Below are 15497 nucleotides of genomic sequence, written 5' to 3'. Positions count from 1 at the left end.
TGTAAATATTAATACATTACAGCCTTGCCCACACTCTGCCTTACAGCAGTGAGTGAGCGCTCTGACTCTCCAACCTGGATAATAAGCTTTTTAAGAGCAGAGGCTGCACCTCACTTATTTCAGAGTCTCCCTAGACATAGCACTTGCACATTATAGGTGCTTCATGAATATTTCTTTTGCTCACTTTATCACAGAGAAAATCTTTTAAATATAGATTATTGGTAAATGACTATTCAACCAGGCAGTGAAACTTCACATTTCTTCTGTATAGGGAATGCATAATTGTTTCCAGTGTAAGCTACTTATTGATTTTAATCAATTTCATCTTTTTTAAACTCCTTCGTGTGGGACTCATGATTTATCTTGGGAGCTCTTTTTCGGGGAAAATAAGAGCCTTTTTTCTGATTCTGGGAGAGCATGTGATCACTTTTTGTCATCCTCACATAAAGCAGATTTTCATGGCGTAATTTAAGAAGGAAGTGCTTCCAAAGAGCCAGATTCCTAAGGGAAGATTGGAGTGAATGATGGCAAACCATATAGCTTTTTAGCCTACCTGAGAAGTGGAACTGTACTCTTCTGTACTTTATGAAATGGAGTCAGGAGAAATGAAAAGACTCAGTGGTAGCCTTGGAATCCTTAACATTTAATTAGTGTGAGGGAAAAGCAGGCCTGGTGCCAAGGAGACCTGCTCTCAAACCATCCTATGAGACCACAGAGTGAGTGGTGTGATCAGATTGTATCAGCAGCCTCTAGTGCCATTCCAAAGCACAGCGGGCGGTCATGGTACTTTTGAACAGGAAAGCTTTACCTAAGGGTTTGAAAAAATGATGTATACAGAAGCATTTTATAAAAAATTAAAACGTTTAAATGAAGTAATTCAGCACACAGTGGGGAAGAGCAAGGAAAAACTGGAACCCACAGGCACCTCTGCATCTTTCTGTCGGCCCCTCTAACTAATGCCAGCCTTCATAGTATTAGGGCTGCTGCTTCAACTTCACCTCCCAAATCTTGCACAACCTCACTTTGGACCAATTCTGACTTTTGTCCATGGAAACATGCAAGGAAGGGACTCTCGGCAGTGCAGTTCTCTGTGCAACCAAGTTGTCAGTAGAGCATTCCAGAACACACATTCAGACAGGGGAGCCTGGAAGGGGGAAAGAAAGAATATTTTCCCCAGTATCCAGTGCCTGTTGGGTTGTCTGTGCTGGTTTTTGCTGTTTATCATTGAACACTGATAACAGTCTTACAAACGAGAGATTTCTCAGGGATTCACAGCTAACTAGCAAGATTTATAGCCTGGATTTTTAGCTATGTCTGTATGCGCTCAAAGCTGATGTTCATTTTAATGGACTCTGCTGTTTTCCATGGAAAGCAAGACCTAGTGGTTTTCCTGTTTGTTTGTTAGGATTAGGAAATAAAAACTAAGATTTAGCAGAAGTACTGAGTTTATAGCATCCTCGGCTAGTTGCCACACTAGATAAGTAGCTGTAGGACAGACCAGGCAGCGACTCACATGGACACTGCTTTTAGGTCAGAGGAAAATAACTCAGGCAGGACTAGCAGAGCTTCCATTTTATTCTCAGCAGAGCTTAGACCTCCCTTTGGCTGTTCCCAGAATTAGAAAGCTCATCAGGGATGCTACAGATTATGCTTTAGAGTTGGGAGTTAAGATTGAGCCTCAACTGCCCCCATTTGTCCTCCTTAAAAGACAGCATAAATTTTAAGGTCAAAAAAGAAACTGCTCATTTTAGCAGAGGACAAAACAGTGGGGCCCTTTTGGGAATAGGTCAGCCTTTTATGGTCATCCTAATTTTACTTCCTGCTGTTTTTGTTCACCCAATACATTTCCTTTTGGGAATCACCTAGAAGTAGATTCATAAGAGTTTGAAGGAGAGGAGTTAGGTAGTTTAGAAGAGAAGGGACGTAGATCTCTAATGGCACATACAACTTGGTAAAGCAATCCAGGTTGACAGTATATAATAGGAATTTGAGTGCTTTAAATTTGTATTTTCCAAGCTCACTCTCAGTTTCTTAAAGTACTGCTTTAAACAGTCATTTAAAGACGATTATGTTAACATTTAAAGATGGTTAATTCGGAGGTCTGATGATATTTTTAATAACACAGAAGTTTCATTAACCCAAGATTCTTAATATGTAATAAATTTGTGAATGAATTTAAAAGCTAGTCTCTTCAGATATGTGGATTAATAGGCTTTTTAAAATCATTTGAAGTAGATAAACTAGTAGAAAACGGCTTTCTTCCTCCTTCTTATGAAAATATAGAACATATCCAAGATATTCTTAGTAAAAGAATAAAGCTCTTCATAATTGAACAACATTCAAAATGATGTATTTGAAAATCAGCCACAATGTATTAAACTGTTTAGAATTACTTACCTGGAGACAGCCCTTAATAGAGCCAAGATATAAGCACTTACCACATCCAGCTTTTATAAAAGGAATGCATCCTTAAATGTAAAATGGCCTGAATAGGATTTGTAGGGATTAACTCATGTGTCGTTTCATTACTCTGTTTCTCCTTTCCTTCTATTCATTCTGTGTGTTTTAGGTGTTGCTTATTTTGTTTGCACTGTTTTCATTTTATTCGTGCTGTCGTTCTTCAGTGTCCCCCTAGTACCATGATATCAGCCATGATAATATTTATCATACTTGTTGCCACTGTTTACCTTACTCCTCACTATATTGTGAGCACCTTGAGGGCCGGGACTGTGTCCTTCCTGGATCTCAGATATGGCTCACTGCAGAAAATAATGATATTGTTCCCTTAAAAATGATTCTGTGGCATTTTCTCTTTTTGAAAAAGAGACAGGCTCTTGCCGTGTCACCCAGAGTGGAGTGGCACCATCATAGCTCACTACCGCCTCAAACTCCTGGCCTTGAGCAATCTTTCCACATCAGCTTCCCTAGTAAGTGAGACTACAGGTGGGCACCACCATACCCTGCTAACTTTTAAATTTTTTTGTAGAAGTGGGGTCTTGCTTTGTTGCCTTGCTGGTCTCAAACTCCTGGCCTCAAATGATCCTCCTGCCTTGGACACCAAAGGTGCTGGGATTATAGGCATGAGCCACCACACTTAGCCTGCATTTTCTATTTTTCAAACTTAACATATGATCCCTTTTATATGAAAAAGCAAATAAGAAGTGAATTTTATATTTTTCCAGTCACCACCAGCCTTTACATGTGCTGTTAGCCTGACTCACTGCTACATACAGTTTGGTTCTAAACTTAAAGATACTTCCCTCCAGGAATCCTTTGCAATGCCCCTCCCCCACAGATGAGGACAGTGCCATATATCTGGGACTCTCCTCAATCCCCTGTCAAGGCACTTGGCATATATACTTCACTCTAATTAATTTTAAAATCGACTCTACCCTCAGTTCATTATAAACTTTGTGAAAGCAGGGACCATAATTGTCTTGCTCATTGTAATATCCCTGGGACAGGGTTGCAGGATGTCCTCTCCTGATAACTTTTCTCATCTCTATTCAATGCCTCTAAGACTCAAAGTTTAAATAAAAGGCTTATGAAATCAATGTCAAGATTGTCAGCCACTGAATGCTGGAAGTACCTTAAGCTGTGATTCTATCTGGGGTTTCCATGAAGATGGGATTTGGGGTATAGTCCTAGGTTAATGTGTAATCCCAACTCTAATTTTGAACCTGAGGAACCTAGGTATCCTAGCATCAATTAAGTCATAGGCTTTAACAATTTTTTTAATAAAGCTGTTTTTGCCACTGACACTGGAATTGCTTTCTAGGCAGCTTCTTTTATAAAAACGAAAGCAAAGAAAGAGAAATTGAAATGTTCTCTTTGAGGCACAAAACTAATTTTCTCTAGTTATGTGCTAGAGAAGTGATTAAGTCTTTTAAATGAACACAGTATTTTTGCTCTTCATGGGTCTGTTTACCATCAGAATCTTAGTTGAGAAATGATTTTGAAAATAGTTCTATTTCATACATGGTATAAGTGAAACAAGGCTAAGGCCCACTCTGCCAGAATTTACCATTGGTTCCTTACTTTAATCCTTAGACTCCTAGAATTGAACTATAAAACTAGAATAAAATTTAGAGATCATCGCATAATCCGAGAGTTTCTAAAAAGCTCTCCATGGAAGCACCCAGCTCCACAGAGTCACTGCAGGGGCCACCACAATGAAGGGAGGATGGGGAAGGGCACACAGCGATAGAATTTGAGCCTGTAATCCTGCTTCATCCAGAACAGTGTTGCTGTAATTCATTATAAGATCTTAAGGAAAAGGAAGAGTTTAGTGCTTTAAAAAAGTGATTGATTAGACTGACTGACGGAAGAACATTGGAGCATACTGAAGGTACACTTATCGGTAGCTGAGCTACTTTGTAGGCTGCTTTGGGACCTGATCCTCCATCCAGCCCTATTTCCGCAGTGTCACATTGCCTACTCTGAAAGCTTGTTCTCTCTTCACCTTCAGCTTCCAGAGCTAAGCTCAGCATGATCAACACCATGTCAAAAATCCGTGGCCAGGAGAAGGGGCCAGGCTATCCTCAGGCAGAGGCACTGCTGGCGGAGGCCATGCTCAAATTTGGAAGAGAGCTTGGAGATGATTGCAACTTCGGTAACAAGTGCTTCCTCACATTGTAATTCTTTCATTTGTCCATGGGGATTTTGGTGCTGGTAAGAAATTCTGTAGGGAATCGGTCAAATCATTTTATATTTTGGTTTTCAATTTTAGATCTTATACACATGGGCCAAAAATTTGTTTTCAGAATTATTTCATCCACTCTAATGTGATTTATCTTACAAGTTTTCTTCCCACCCCCCCACCATAAGACCTCAGTCTGTACAACAGCTTTGGTTGACATATCCAGATGCCTCCTCGGCACTTTCTGTTGGGTGTTTCTGGCAGTCATTGAGTATTAAAGCAGAGTGAGTAGGCACAGTCAGCATGATTCAAAGCCCTGCCTCATGGCCTTTTTCATAGATCTTTGCTCTCTTGTATATGGTACCTAGTTCTACTGCCCAAGGTGAGACATGATTTATTCCTTCACCCTGTCTCCCCCAACACTCAGCTACCACACCCAACATCTTCTATTTTCACCCCCTTGTGATGTGGGATCTCCTTCCTGGTTGAACCCTGCTATTTCTGTTACTTGCTTTTGCTAATAGATTTGCCTTAAGCTACTCCCATATTAGGGAAAGCTGGTACTTACAAGAGAGGGCAGGGAGCTTCCTAAATTGCTTCTTAAAGGAAAAAGTAACTGTTACATTCTTGATGAGAGGTATTTACCCTCTTAGGGGGCATTGAGTCTGTTGCCTGGAGTGAACTGAAGATACCTATTCTCTCCTGTCTGTTGTCTTTAGAAGACAAGTGGTAATCCTTTGGGTTTTCATCTGTGAAGGGCCCTGTTATTGCAAGTGCATTTCATGTTTATTCTGTAACATGAAAGAGCTTTATTCTCTCCTAGGCCCAGCACTTGGTGAGGTCGGGGAGGCCATGCGGGAACTGTCGGAGGTCAAAGACTCTTTGGACATAGAAGTGAAGCAGAACTTCATTGACCCTCTTCAGAATCTTCATGACAAAGATCTTAGGGAAATTCAAGTATGTGCAATGAGTCTTCTGGAAAGTGGGCAGTTGAAATCATACAGATGCAGATGCCTTTTTTCTTTAGAAAACATTTTTTAGCTTACCCTGTGTGTGGTCAGCTCTGGGCACGTTAATTACAAAACAACCCAGTAAGACATAATGAGAGAAACCAGAAATGTGATACTTTTCAGCCTGTTATGACTGTGCCATTCATGAGGGGTGTCTCTGGCTTCTCTATGTTTGATTTTCATATTGAATAGTTTTTTTCAGACTTCTTCTCCAGAGGATAATATTATTTATTATTAACAATTTTTTGTTTGTAAATTAACAAAATACACAGTTTTGTTAATCTATGGTTTGCTGGGGTGATTTCACCCACTAAAGTGTTAGTTGTACTGGTTGTTAGCTTAAATAAATAGTTATTCTATCACTTTATGAGCACATATTTTCTTTTTTTTTTTTCCAAGTCCAGAAATTAGATGCGTGCATATGTTTTTATATTAATATTTTCATATGGTTGTTAGGATTGAGGAAGAATACCAACTAGCCACTTTCTAAAACACGTAGAGCAGTTGAGCTATTTATAATAAATAAAGTTCATATGTCTTTGAGTGTGGAATGTTTGCTCACTTTTTTTTATCTAACACATATTTGTTGAGCTTTTTTGAAACTTTGTTGGGTGTAAAATGGATTGCCATAACTTGAACTAGGGCCTCCTCCTCCTTATTCTAGCTTAAATCTCCTTTAACAGTACCATTTGCTCAAGATTATAGAGTTAGTAAGTGACAGACTCACCCTAAATCCAAAATAGAACTGTGACTCCAATGCTGTACCCTGTAGCTAACTGTAAATTCAAATGTTTAAAAAAGAAGGTTCCTTCCAAATGAACATTTAGTTTGGATCAGGGTATGGACTGAGGGGCAGGGGATGCAGTATGAGGGAAGGTCTAGAATATTATTCTTCCTCCTTTCCTTTTCATTTTTTTAACCACTCACTACTTTGTTTTCATTTCCTTTCATTCTGCTCCATACATACCTAGTAACAAGGGAAAATCCAGGATTTTCCTTCATCCATTAGTAGTGAAAGACTAGCTATCGGGGAAAAAAAAATACTTTTTAGCTTTGGAAAACTACTTTGTTACCTGGTCACTAGAGATGATGGGTGGAGCCTGGGCAGCCGTCTACTAGGGATGGTGCAAGGAGGGGATTGAAGCTCGGCATGGAGCATTAGATATAATCCCTTCGAAGGTTCCTTCCAAGTCAGACTTTGTTCTTGAGTTCAATTATATGTCAAGTGGGAGGCTTAAACTAAATCACTGGATTTAGTTTCTCTGGTGACAGCTGCATCAGTCAGCTGAGGCAAGTGTTAAGATATAGATACCTAGGCCCCCACCCTAGATATTGATTCAAGAGCTCAGGAATCCATATTGTGATGAGCAACTTATGTGATTCTAACAGACTGGATGATTTGAAAAGCAAGAATGCCATTTCTATCTCACTTAATTTCAAGGAGAGTATTTTTCCTCTGGCTTCTCATGAGATACCATTTCTCTTGAAGATAGGGACTGTGGGGCCTGTGAGTGTGTCCTTTCATTGTGTGTAGGACATGTGCATTCCTTCTCTGTTTCTGTCATGGGCTGGAAAGGCTTAGTCCAGCTTGCCTTTGGCCTCACAAGGCCAGAAAATAAAGGGCACTGACATTTCCTATAATTTATCTTTTATTCTTAATTATTTTTAAAGATATTCCCCCATATTTAGCCTTTGAAAGCCTTGGCCCCATTGTTGCATGTTTCTTTATTTCTCTGGTGATTGTTGTATTTTAAAACTTAGTCTATCTTAATTTGGAAGTTAATGGACGTGATGGAGAAGTGAGCTCAAATAAGCCTTTTCCATCCTATGGAAAAGCCCTTTCAAAGCCTATTCCTGCCCTTGACTTTCTCAGCATCATCTAAAGAAGTTGGAGGGTCGACGCCTGGATTTTGATTATAAGAAGAAACGACAAGGCAAGATTCCAGATGAAGAGCTTCGTCAAGCTCTAGAGAAATTTGATGAGTCTAAGGAAATTGCTGAGTCAAGCATGTTCAATCTCTTGGAGATGGATGTAAGTGACTCCTGTGGTTTTCAATCTAATCTTATCATCGAGGCACAACATTAATGTGTTAGAGGCCATAACCCTTAAAAGCATTAATATCTGATTACACTATGTGATAAGAACTTCAATAGATAGGTATTTCTTTTAAATAATTGTCAGTGATAAAGTAGACTGAGAAATAGAAAAGTTTTTTTCTGCATTCCTGTAGTTTGATTTAACTAGATTCTCATCTAATGAATCTTGAAGTACAGATACTCCTTAACTTATGATGGGGTTAAAGTCTTTAATATATCATGTAATTTATTGAACAGTGAATTAAAAGTAAAAAACAGAATGGTTGTATGGGTACTTGAAGTATGGTTTCTACTGGGTGCATATCAATTTTGCACCATTGTAAAGCCTACAAATCGTTAAGTCAGGGACCATCTCACTTATCAATCGTAGGAAGATAAAGGATATTTCTGATGATCTATATGTAAATTCAATAGAGCCCTGAGAACTCAGTTGTGGAGCAGGGGGCATCAGTAGTACTGGTGCAAGTCCCAGCGTCCAAAGGCCAGAAAGCCTAGAGCTGTGACATCCAAAGACAGGAGTGTATGGGTGTCCCTTCCCTAGAAGAGAGAGAGAACAAATTTGCCTTTCCTCTGCTTTTTGTTCTATCTGGGTCCTGAGCTGAATGGATGGTGTCCACCCCCATAGGGAAGGGCAGCTCTTCCTTATTTAGTCTACTGAGTGAATGCCAGTCTCTTCTGGAAACACCGTAACAGACACACCCAGAAATAATGCTTTACCAGCTATCTGAGGATCCCTTAATCTAGTCAAGTTGTCACCTAAAATTAACCATCACATTGCCTTCTTGCCTTACTCCTGACTGTGGCAGGGGAAGCATGTTGAACATATCCAGACTTTCCTACCACCTGGAGACAGTGTAGGTTTTTGTTTATGTAAAATAACTTGTGTCCACTTAACTCCTCGAGAGGAATACTGTGGGCATGAGGGGTGCTCCAAATCACAGTGCTCCTTCCTTGCAACACAGCACCCCTCCCCATCCCCAAATTCATGGGACAACACTGCCTCTGTTGACTTGGAGGCTGCTACCCAGCTGGATCATAATGTGAAACATAAAATCAAGAGAAATCAAGCTTAGAATATTAGAGCAGGAATGAACTCAAGATGTCACTTGATTTAACCCTTTTACATTACAGACAAGGCTCAGAGAGCACAGAAGATTTTCTGTCATACCTTGTCGCCTCTCGGGTACATTATGTGAGATATTGTCACATTTTTATTAATAACAGTACCAATATTAACAGCCTGAAAAGTATAGGGAACAAAGAGTCCTTTGGCCAGTGTACCTTCTTTTCTATAGGAAATCAATAAAAGAAGTCAAATCCCAGATACAAGACTGTAGCTAAGCATGAGACTCTTTAGAGCTATGTGGTCTTCCTGAGGGTTACCCGTGTTGCTTCTCATTGTGCTGATATGCGTGATTCTAAGCATAAGGATGCTTTCTTTTATCCTTGATGGATTTGAAACCTGCAGAACTATCTATCTTAGTTGGCTTATCACACAGTCATCAGCACCACCAACCAGGGGCTGTGTGTTGAGGTCAGCCCTGTTGTATGTATGAAACAGTAGTGGCTGCTTAAGGATGGTAACGTGTAAACTAAGGCATGATTTTCCCATCAATCTGCAGATTGAACAAGTGAGCCAGCTCTCTGCACTTGTGCAAGCTCAGCTGGAATACCACAAGCAGGCAGTCCAGATCCTGCAGCAGGTCACGGTCAGACTCGAAGAAAGGTATTCTACAGTTCCCTGCATTTCACATTTGCATTTTATTGCTATAAAATGATGTATAAAGAAATGGAAATCATAGAATACATTTGGAGACAAACGTCTGCCAAAATTCCTGCTTATCCTACACAGGCGCCTTGTGGATTGTTTTGATTTTATTTTTTCTTGTGCTTTGTTTTACATTGTCTGTTGAATCTAATTTTCTGTTTATGAGAGATCGATACTTGGATTATATTTTGGCTGCCACAGGTGGAACACCAGGATGCTACTGCTGATAATGGATGCCATTTGCTGAGCAGTTATTCCATGTGGGTACTGGATACATATCATCATCAATCTTGTAACAGCCCTGTAACCTAAGTGTTTTTAGCCTCGACTAACAGATGAGTAAACTGAGGCTAAGAGAGGTGAAGTAACTAGCCCAGGGTCACTCAGTGGTACGAGTGGAGTTCACAGCCAGCCATAACCTGTTTGAAACACTTGTTTCTTTTCACATCTTGTGTTTCTCTGAATGGTGGTCAAGTCCTCTGCCATCAGAGAGAGCTGCTTTCACCTCGTTAGATGTACCTCACAGCAGGGCTATAGTAGTAGGAAACTACCCTGTGAATGTGGCTCTGTGGAGTTGTGGGGCACAGCCTGTGTGGCTGTATACCAGTGGCCCTGTGTTATAATGTGTGTGATTTTAATTTAGCTAGATTAAACAGGATGATTTTGCTGAACATGTATACCTCAAAAGGTCACCTCAGCAGGCTTTTTTCTTAGGCCACATGGCCAGATTAGACTCTCACAGCTGATCACATGGCTGCCTGCATGAAGAAGAGACCAATCATACGATTCCACACCTGTTTTCATTGTTTTCCCTCAGGCTGATCTCATCTCAGTATTTTCTTTGATTCATGGTTTAATTGAGCATTTTCCTTCGGCACATCCTTGTGGAAATTTACGTAATGCTGAATCCTCCAGAAAGGTTTTAAAACCATATACTTCAAAATACTAAAGAAATATTATGTGTCTTTGTAATGTCTCTTGAGCATGAAGGGAGCCCTTTCCTTTTTTTCCTCTGAAATAAGTTCAAAGTCAGTATCATTCTACAGTTACCATACCCTAAACCCTCACCCTCCCTTGCAAATCTCTTACATACTTTGTTTATTGAATAACTGAAACTGTGGAAAATATTTAGGGTTATGTAGAAGACAATTATTAGCCATACCTTTCCAATTTCCTTCTGTCTTCCCTCTTTCCTTTCCTCCTCCCTACATCTCAAACTGCTCATTCTTCTAAGAGCACACAGTGTATTTCCTCCTTCCCTCTGTCCAAACCTTCTCATGTTCTGAATAGAATAGCTCCCTTTCACATTTTCATCTGGAAACAACTCCTGTGTATCTTTTAGTTCTTTCCTTAAACCTCCTCCAGCTTCCTTATGGAGAGAGAGACTCCTTCCCACCTTCACCCCAAACCACACCCCTGTGTTCCTGTGGCACTTTGTAGATATCTCTGACAGTGCTTACTAAAATTTATGGTAATCAGTTGTTTGTGTTCTGTCTCCCTTACAGACCATAATCTGTTTGTGTCTTTTTTAAAATTGAAAAAATTGTGGGTACATAGGTGTATATATTTATGGGATTCATGAGGTGTTTTGATAGAGGCATGCAATGCATAATAATGATATCATGGAGAATGGGGTATGCATCCCCTCAAGCATTTATCCTTTGTGTACAAGAACTGTGTTTTAATTCATTTTTGTGTTCCTGGTACCTAGCACAGTGCATATTTGGATAAAGGACTCTGAATAAATGAGAGAGGAAGTGAGGGATTGAGAGAGAGAATGAAGACAGTGAGGACATGGCCCCATAAAGGGACATCACCAAAAACTCAGACATACACATACAAGAAAACTAAGGGTCCTTTTTTGATTTCCCACACTTCATCATGGTAGCATGGTGGGTGACCGAAGCATTTCCTGAATCTTTATATTTGCTTTTCATTTTACTTCTTAACTGGCTACATAACCTTTCCACCACTTTTCTTTTTACTGCAGAATAAGACAGGCTTCATCTCAGCCTAGAAGGGAATATCAACCTAAACCACGAATGAGCCTGGAGTTTCCAACTGGAGACAGTACTCAGCCCAATGGGGGTCTCTCCCACACAGGCACTCCCAAACCTTCAGGTAAGAGCTGAGACTGCAGATCCTATTGCATAGGCCTTGGCATATCCATTGGCACTCTTCCAGAAATTTTAGGAATAGTCCAATCTGGCTGCATAGGAAATATGCAGTAATACTTTTCTTATGGAGTGGTTTGTCAGGTAGAAACTCTGTTAAAGGAATCCTTTTGTCTTTTTTTCATTTACCTTTTCTTTCCTTCCTTCTCATTCTTCTCTATAAAACTTTCTTTGTATATCCCATTTTCTCTGTCAATCATCAGCACACATGAACACATTTTATTTTGACCCTCCTTTGTGGTTGTAAATCGCCTTTCCTTGTCAGTTTTGTCTGCGAGTGTCATCTTTTCTCCTGCCTGTTCGCTCTGAATCCAGCCTGTATGACAGTGAATGCCCCAGGACAGTTTGTCCCCATATGCATTCACATATAACCCACAGACAGCAAGCGGCTCCAGAAATGTGCTGATGAGCTGGATTTCTTGAGTCACAGAAGCGTATGGTTAAATATATTTGCAGAAGAAGATATTTTGAAACTCGACACTTGCTGGGTTTTCTTTCCCATGCTCACCTCTGATCACTTTATCATACTGTGGCACTGGGGTTGATATAATAAAAGCTAGATGACATTTTATCTCAGGAATATCCATGCATACCTAGCAGAGCATTCTTTACCTTGTCACACTTGCTCTCCACTCCTACACACAGATTACACAACAGCCTGTGCTGGAGACATTTTCAACCTCCACATTTGCTTGTTTGAAGTGGGAACTGTCTTATACTGGATGTGGATGTTAGAGATAGGCAGCTTTCTTTTATTTTTCCTGTATCCCCAGTGCTTGATGTTCTACTGTAGAAAACTTTTTATAAGATGCTCTCAGGAGACTTATTAAGAAAAAAAGTGAGGTCTGAGCTGGCAGGTGGCGCTCTCTGTCCTTTGCGCTCAGCACTTCAGGGCATGACATAAGCAGCTGTGGCTCCTGGAGCTGGCCACCAGGACTAGTCACAGAAATTGTGTATAGCTGTGCTTCTCCCCGTCTGAAAACCAACCATATATTTCACTTTTCATCTGGAGACTCAGTAATTTGCTTCTTTCTCTAAATAAAAAAATAAATCACATTGTTTCCTTTCCAGCCACCTAGATGGCATGGGAGCTGTGTGCACTTGTCTGAGTCTGTATCTACATGTGTATGTATGTAATATTAATACAGTGGGTCATTTGGAATAGATCCCTCTTAAGATATGATTTCATCCTTCATTATTTTACTCAAGGTGGAGTACATTATTTTTGTATGCCATAGCTCCAGTGCACTGCATATATTTATATGTGCAACAGTTTACCTTACCAAGTATAAATTCCATAATTTTTTACATAATCTCAGTAGCCACAGTACTAATGTGAAGTTAAGTCCTACTGTTACATCCAATTTCAGACAGTGAAACTGAGAGTGAAGTACCATGTGCAAGGTCACAGAAAGTAAAAACTGGAACTCAGCGTTTTATATTATCCTGTTTTCACCACATTACAGCAGTTTTCCAGAGGCTGGGGTTATCATTTTAAAGAGTGATAACCGAAATGTTACTCAAAAGCATTCTCCATGTAATTCACCATACTTTTTCAGATATGCAAAGGTTTTAAAGTGCTCAGATGAGAGAATTCTTGCCATGCTGTGTTATTAATCTACATCATTATATTCTTCTTAAGCCATTGTCCCTCCTATTTCTGGGCATTGTCACGAAGGCAAACTATAATGAACTGTGTTGTTTGTATCACAAGAATAGATGTCACTGCTTTTCATACTGGAAACAGAATCAGGAATATACAGCAACTTCCAAAGGTCCGAGAAAGCTTCTGAGGACTGGTAGAGGGCAAGATGCCCAGTGCAGTGGACACTAAGGTCCAGTAGTCAGAAGAAGCTTCAACAGGAAGAGGAATGAGGGAGGAAAGACGGGGAGCAGCAAGCCAGGTGGGTACAGCAGGCAGCAGATTCTGTGAGTTAAATACCCCTTATCCTTTTGTGTTCTTCTCTTCTCTCCTGCTCTTACTCCCAGGTGTCCAAATGGATCAGCCCTGCTGCCGAGCTCTGTACGACTTTGAACCTGAAAATGAAGGGGAGTTGGGATTTAAAGAGGGCGATATCATCACACTCACTAACCAAATTGATGAGAACTGGTATGAGGGGATGCTGCATGGCCATTCAGGCTTCTTCCCCATCAATTATGTGGAAATTCTGGTTGCCCTGCCCCATTAGGATGTTATGCTGGCTGGCTCGCCTCCTCTTGACCCAGATAGTTACGGTTAACCACTGCTTTGGCAATGCTGCTTATAACACATCCCAAGTGCAGGCCGCAGTGGTCCACATCATCCAGCCCCACCAAGTGACTTTGGTTGACTTGTGGGCTCCCACAGGAGTCATGGTGATGGATGATATCCTCTTAGCCTGGTGGGCATGGCATGTGCTTTTTAAAACATCATCTGAGACCAGCCAGTAGTCACAGAACTGCTGTTTACACAGTTCTCAGGAGGCTGTGGTTTCTTAGAATATGACCATGAGCCATTTCACAGAAAATCCATCCCACTGAAGATATTGTCTATCACCCCAGGGGCCATCTGAAGGTCTCTTTGCATATCTCCATGCAAAGAGGAGAAAGCTTTTGCTTTCACACTGTCCCTTCCCAAATATGTGAGTCGTGGAATTGTCAAAGTAAGCCTTCCCTCACCAGCAAATTGTCTCCTGATCTGAATGAATTTGTCTCTTAATGCATCCATACAAAAGTGTTAATTGTGGGTTCAAAGCATTCTCTGCAAATAGGCATCTCAGCTCCTCACACTTACGGCTATTTCTGAGGTATAGCCAGTTTTCTTCCTTCCTTGCTATTAAAGCCAGAGCGGTAATTCCAAATTATTTTTTCAGTAAGACAGTTAATCAGCATTATTGTGAGAGAGACTGAAAAGAAATTCTCCGTTATGAGGAATTGGGAAGAAGTCTGGTATCCAAGCTTAAATTTCTTGCTGTACAGAAACTATGTATGTATTTAGGCTATTTCTGAAGGGCACAGGGAAGGGGGAACAAATATCTTCACTTCAGTTTTATTTGTGAATTACATGTTTCATGAATCCATTTGGCACAGAGACACAAGGAAGAACACACTAGTAACCATCTTTCCACTAGTTCATAGACTGAGAAACAGTAAATACCTTTCCTTTCCACTTTTACCCTGTGTTCTTTGAACATCATTTGTGCAGATTCTGCCCTCAATGAGGACCAAATAAAGATGATTTTTGTGCTTAGCAGTTTAAGGTATATGGCTGCATATGCAAAACTCTTTCCCAATTCAGTCGCTACTTTTACTTCTGCCCCTTCTATCCATCATCTTCATTTTGTGTGTACAGTGCTGTGTGTAAGCTTATCAGTGTGTTTTTTTTATTTGTATCAGTCATGAAAGTCCTGTTAGGTATCCAGAGTTCTATTTATCTAGCTGTACAGACTCTTTCAGAGGTTTAACGTGCTGCTTCTGATGTGCCACCTGCAGTAGTGGATCATGTGGAGTGAAAGGCAAATCTTACTGCTTAATGTATAAACTCTCACCACAGGAAGCATCGCTGTTTCCAATAAATATTGCTGAAGACAGAACCAAAGGCTCTGCTCCTTCATTTTGTGTCAGTTCTTTGGGTCTAACAATGGGTGGATGGGGGCTGGTTTCAGTCTCCATTGCTTTCTCATGCAGCCAAACAAGACCTGGCTCCAACTTCATATCTGTCTCTTTATACGTAGGAAAAGTTTCAGCAGCAAGGAAGTAGCTAGCCTGGACATGGGGACCTTCCTGGTAACCCCAGGAAAGAGGAGAATTTGGGAGAGAAGAAAGTAAGG

General features: G+C 40.5%; 1 protein-coding gene across 1 annotated transcript in view; it reads left to right on the top strand.

Moving 5' to 3' along the window:
* The window catches only part of SH3GL2 (SH3 domain containing GRB2 like 2, endophilin A1), a 220653-nt gene extending 205393 nt beyond the window's left edge, over positions 1 to 15260 (top strand). The window contains exons 4-9 of the mRNA XM_054502135.1: positions 4469 to 4612; positions 5463 to 5596; positions 7523 to 7681; positions 9369 to 9472; positions 11505 to 11635; positions 13678 to 15260. Of these exons, the coding sequence (XP_054358110.1) occupies positions 4469 to 4612; positions 5463 to 5596; positions 7523 to 7681; positions 9369 to 9472; positions 11505 to 11635; positions 13678 to 13877 (872 nt within the window). The 3' untranslated portion in view covers positions 13878 to 15260. The remainder of the gene's footprint in view (positions 1 to 4468; positions 4613 to 5462; positions 5597 to 7522; positions 7682 to 9368; positions 9473 to 11504; positions 11636 to 13677) is intronic.
* The last annotated feature ends 237 nt before the right edge of the window (positions 15261 to 15497 follow it).

This window comes from Pongo pygmaeus, chromosome 13, assembly GCF_028885625.2.
Source record: "Pongo pygmaeus isolate AG05252 chromosome 13, NHGRI_mPonPyg2-v2.0_pri, whole genome shotgun sequence".
Classification (NCBI taxonomy): domain Eukaryota; kingdom Metazoa; phylum Chordata; class Mammalia; order Primates; family Hominidae; genus Pongo; species Pongo pygmaeus.
Note: the sequence above shows the minus strand (reverse complement) of the source record. Positions and strands in the feature narration are given on the sequence as shown.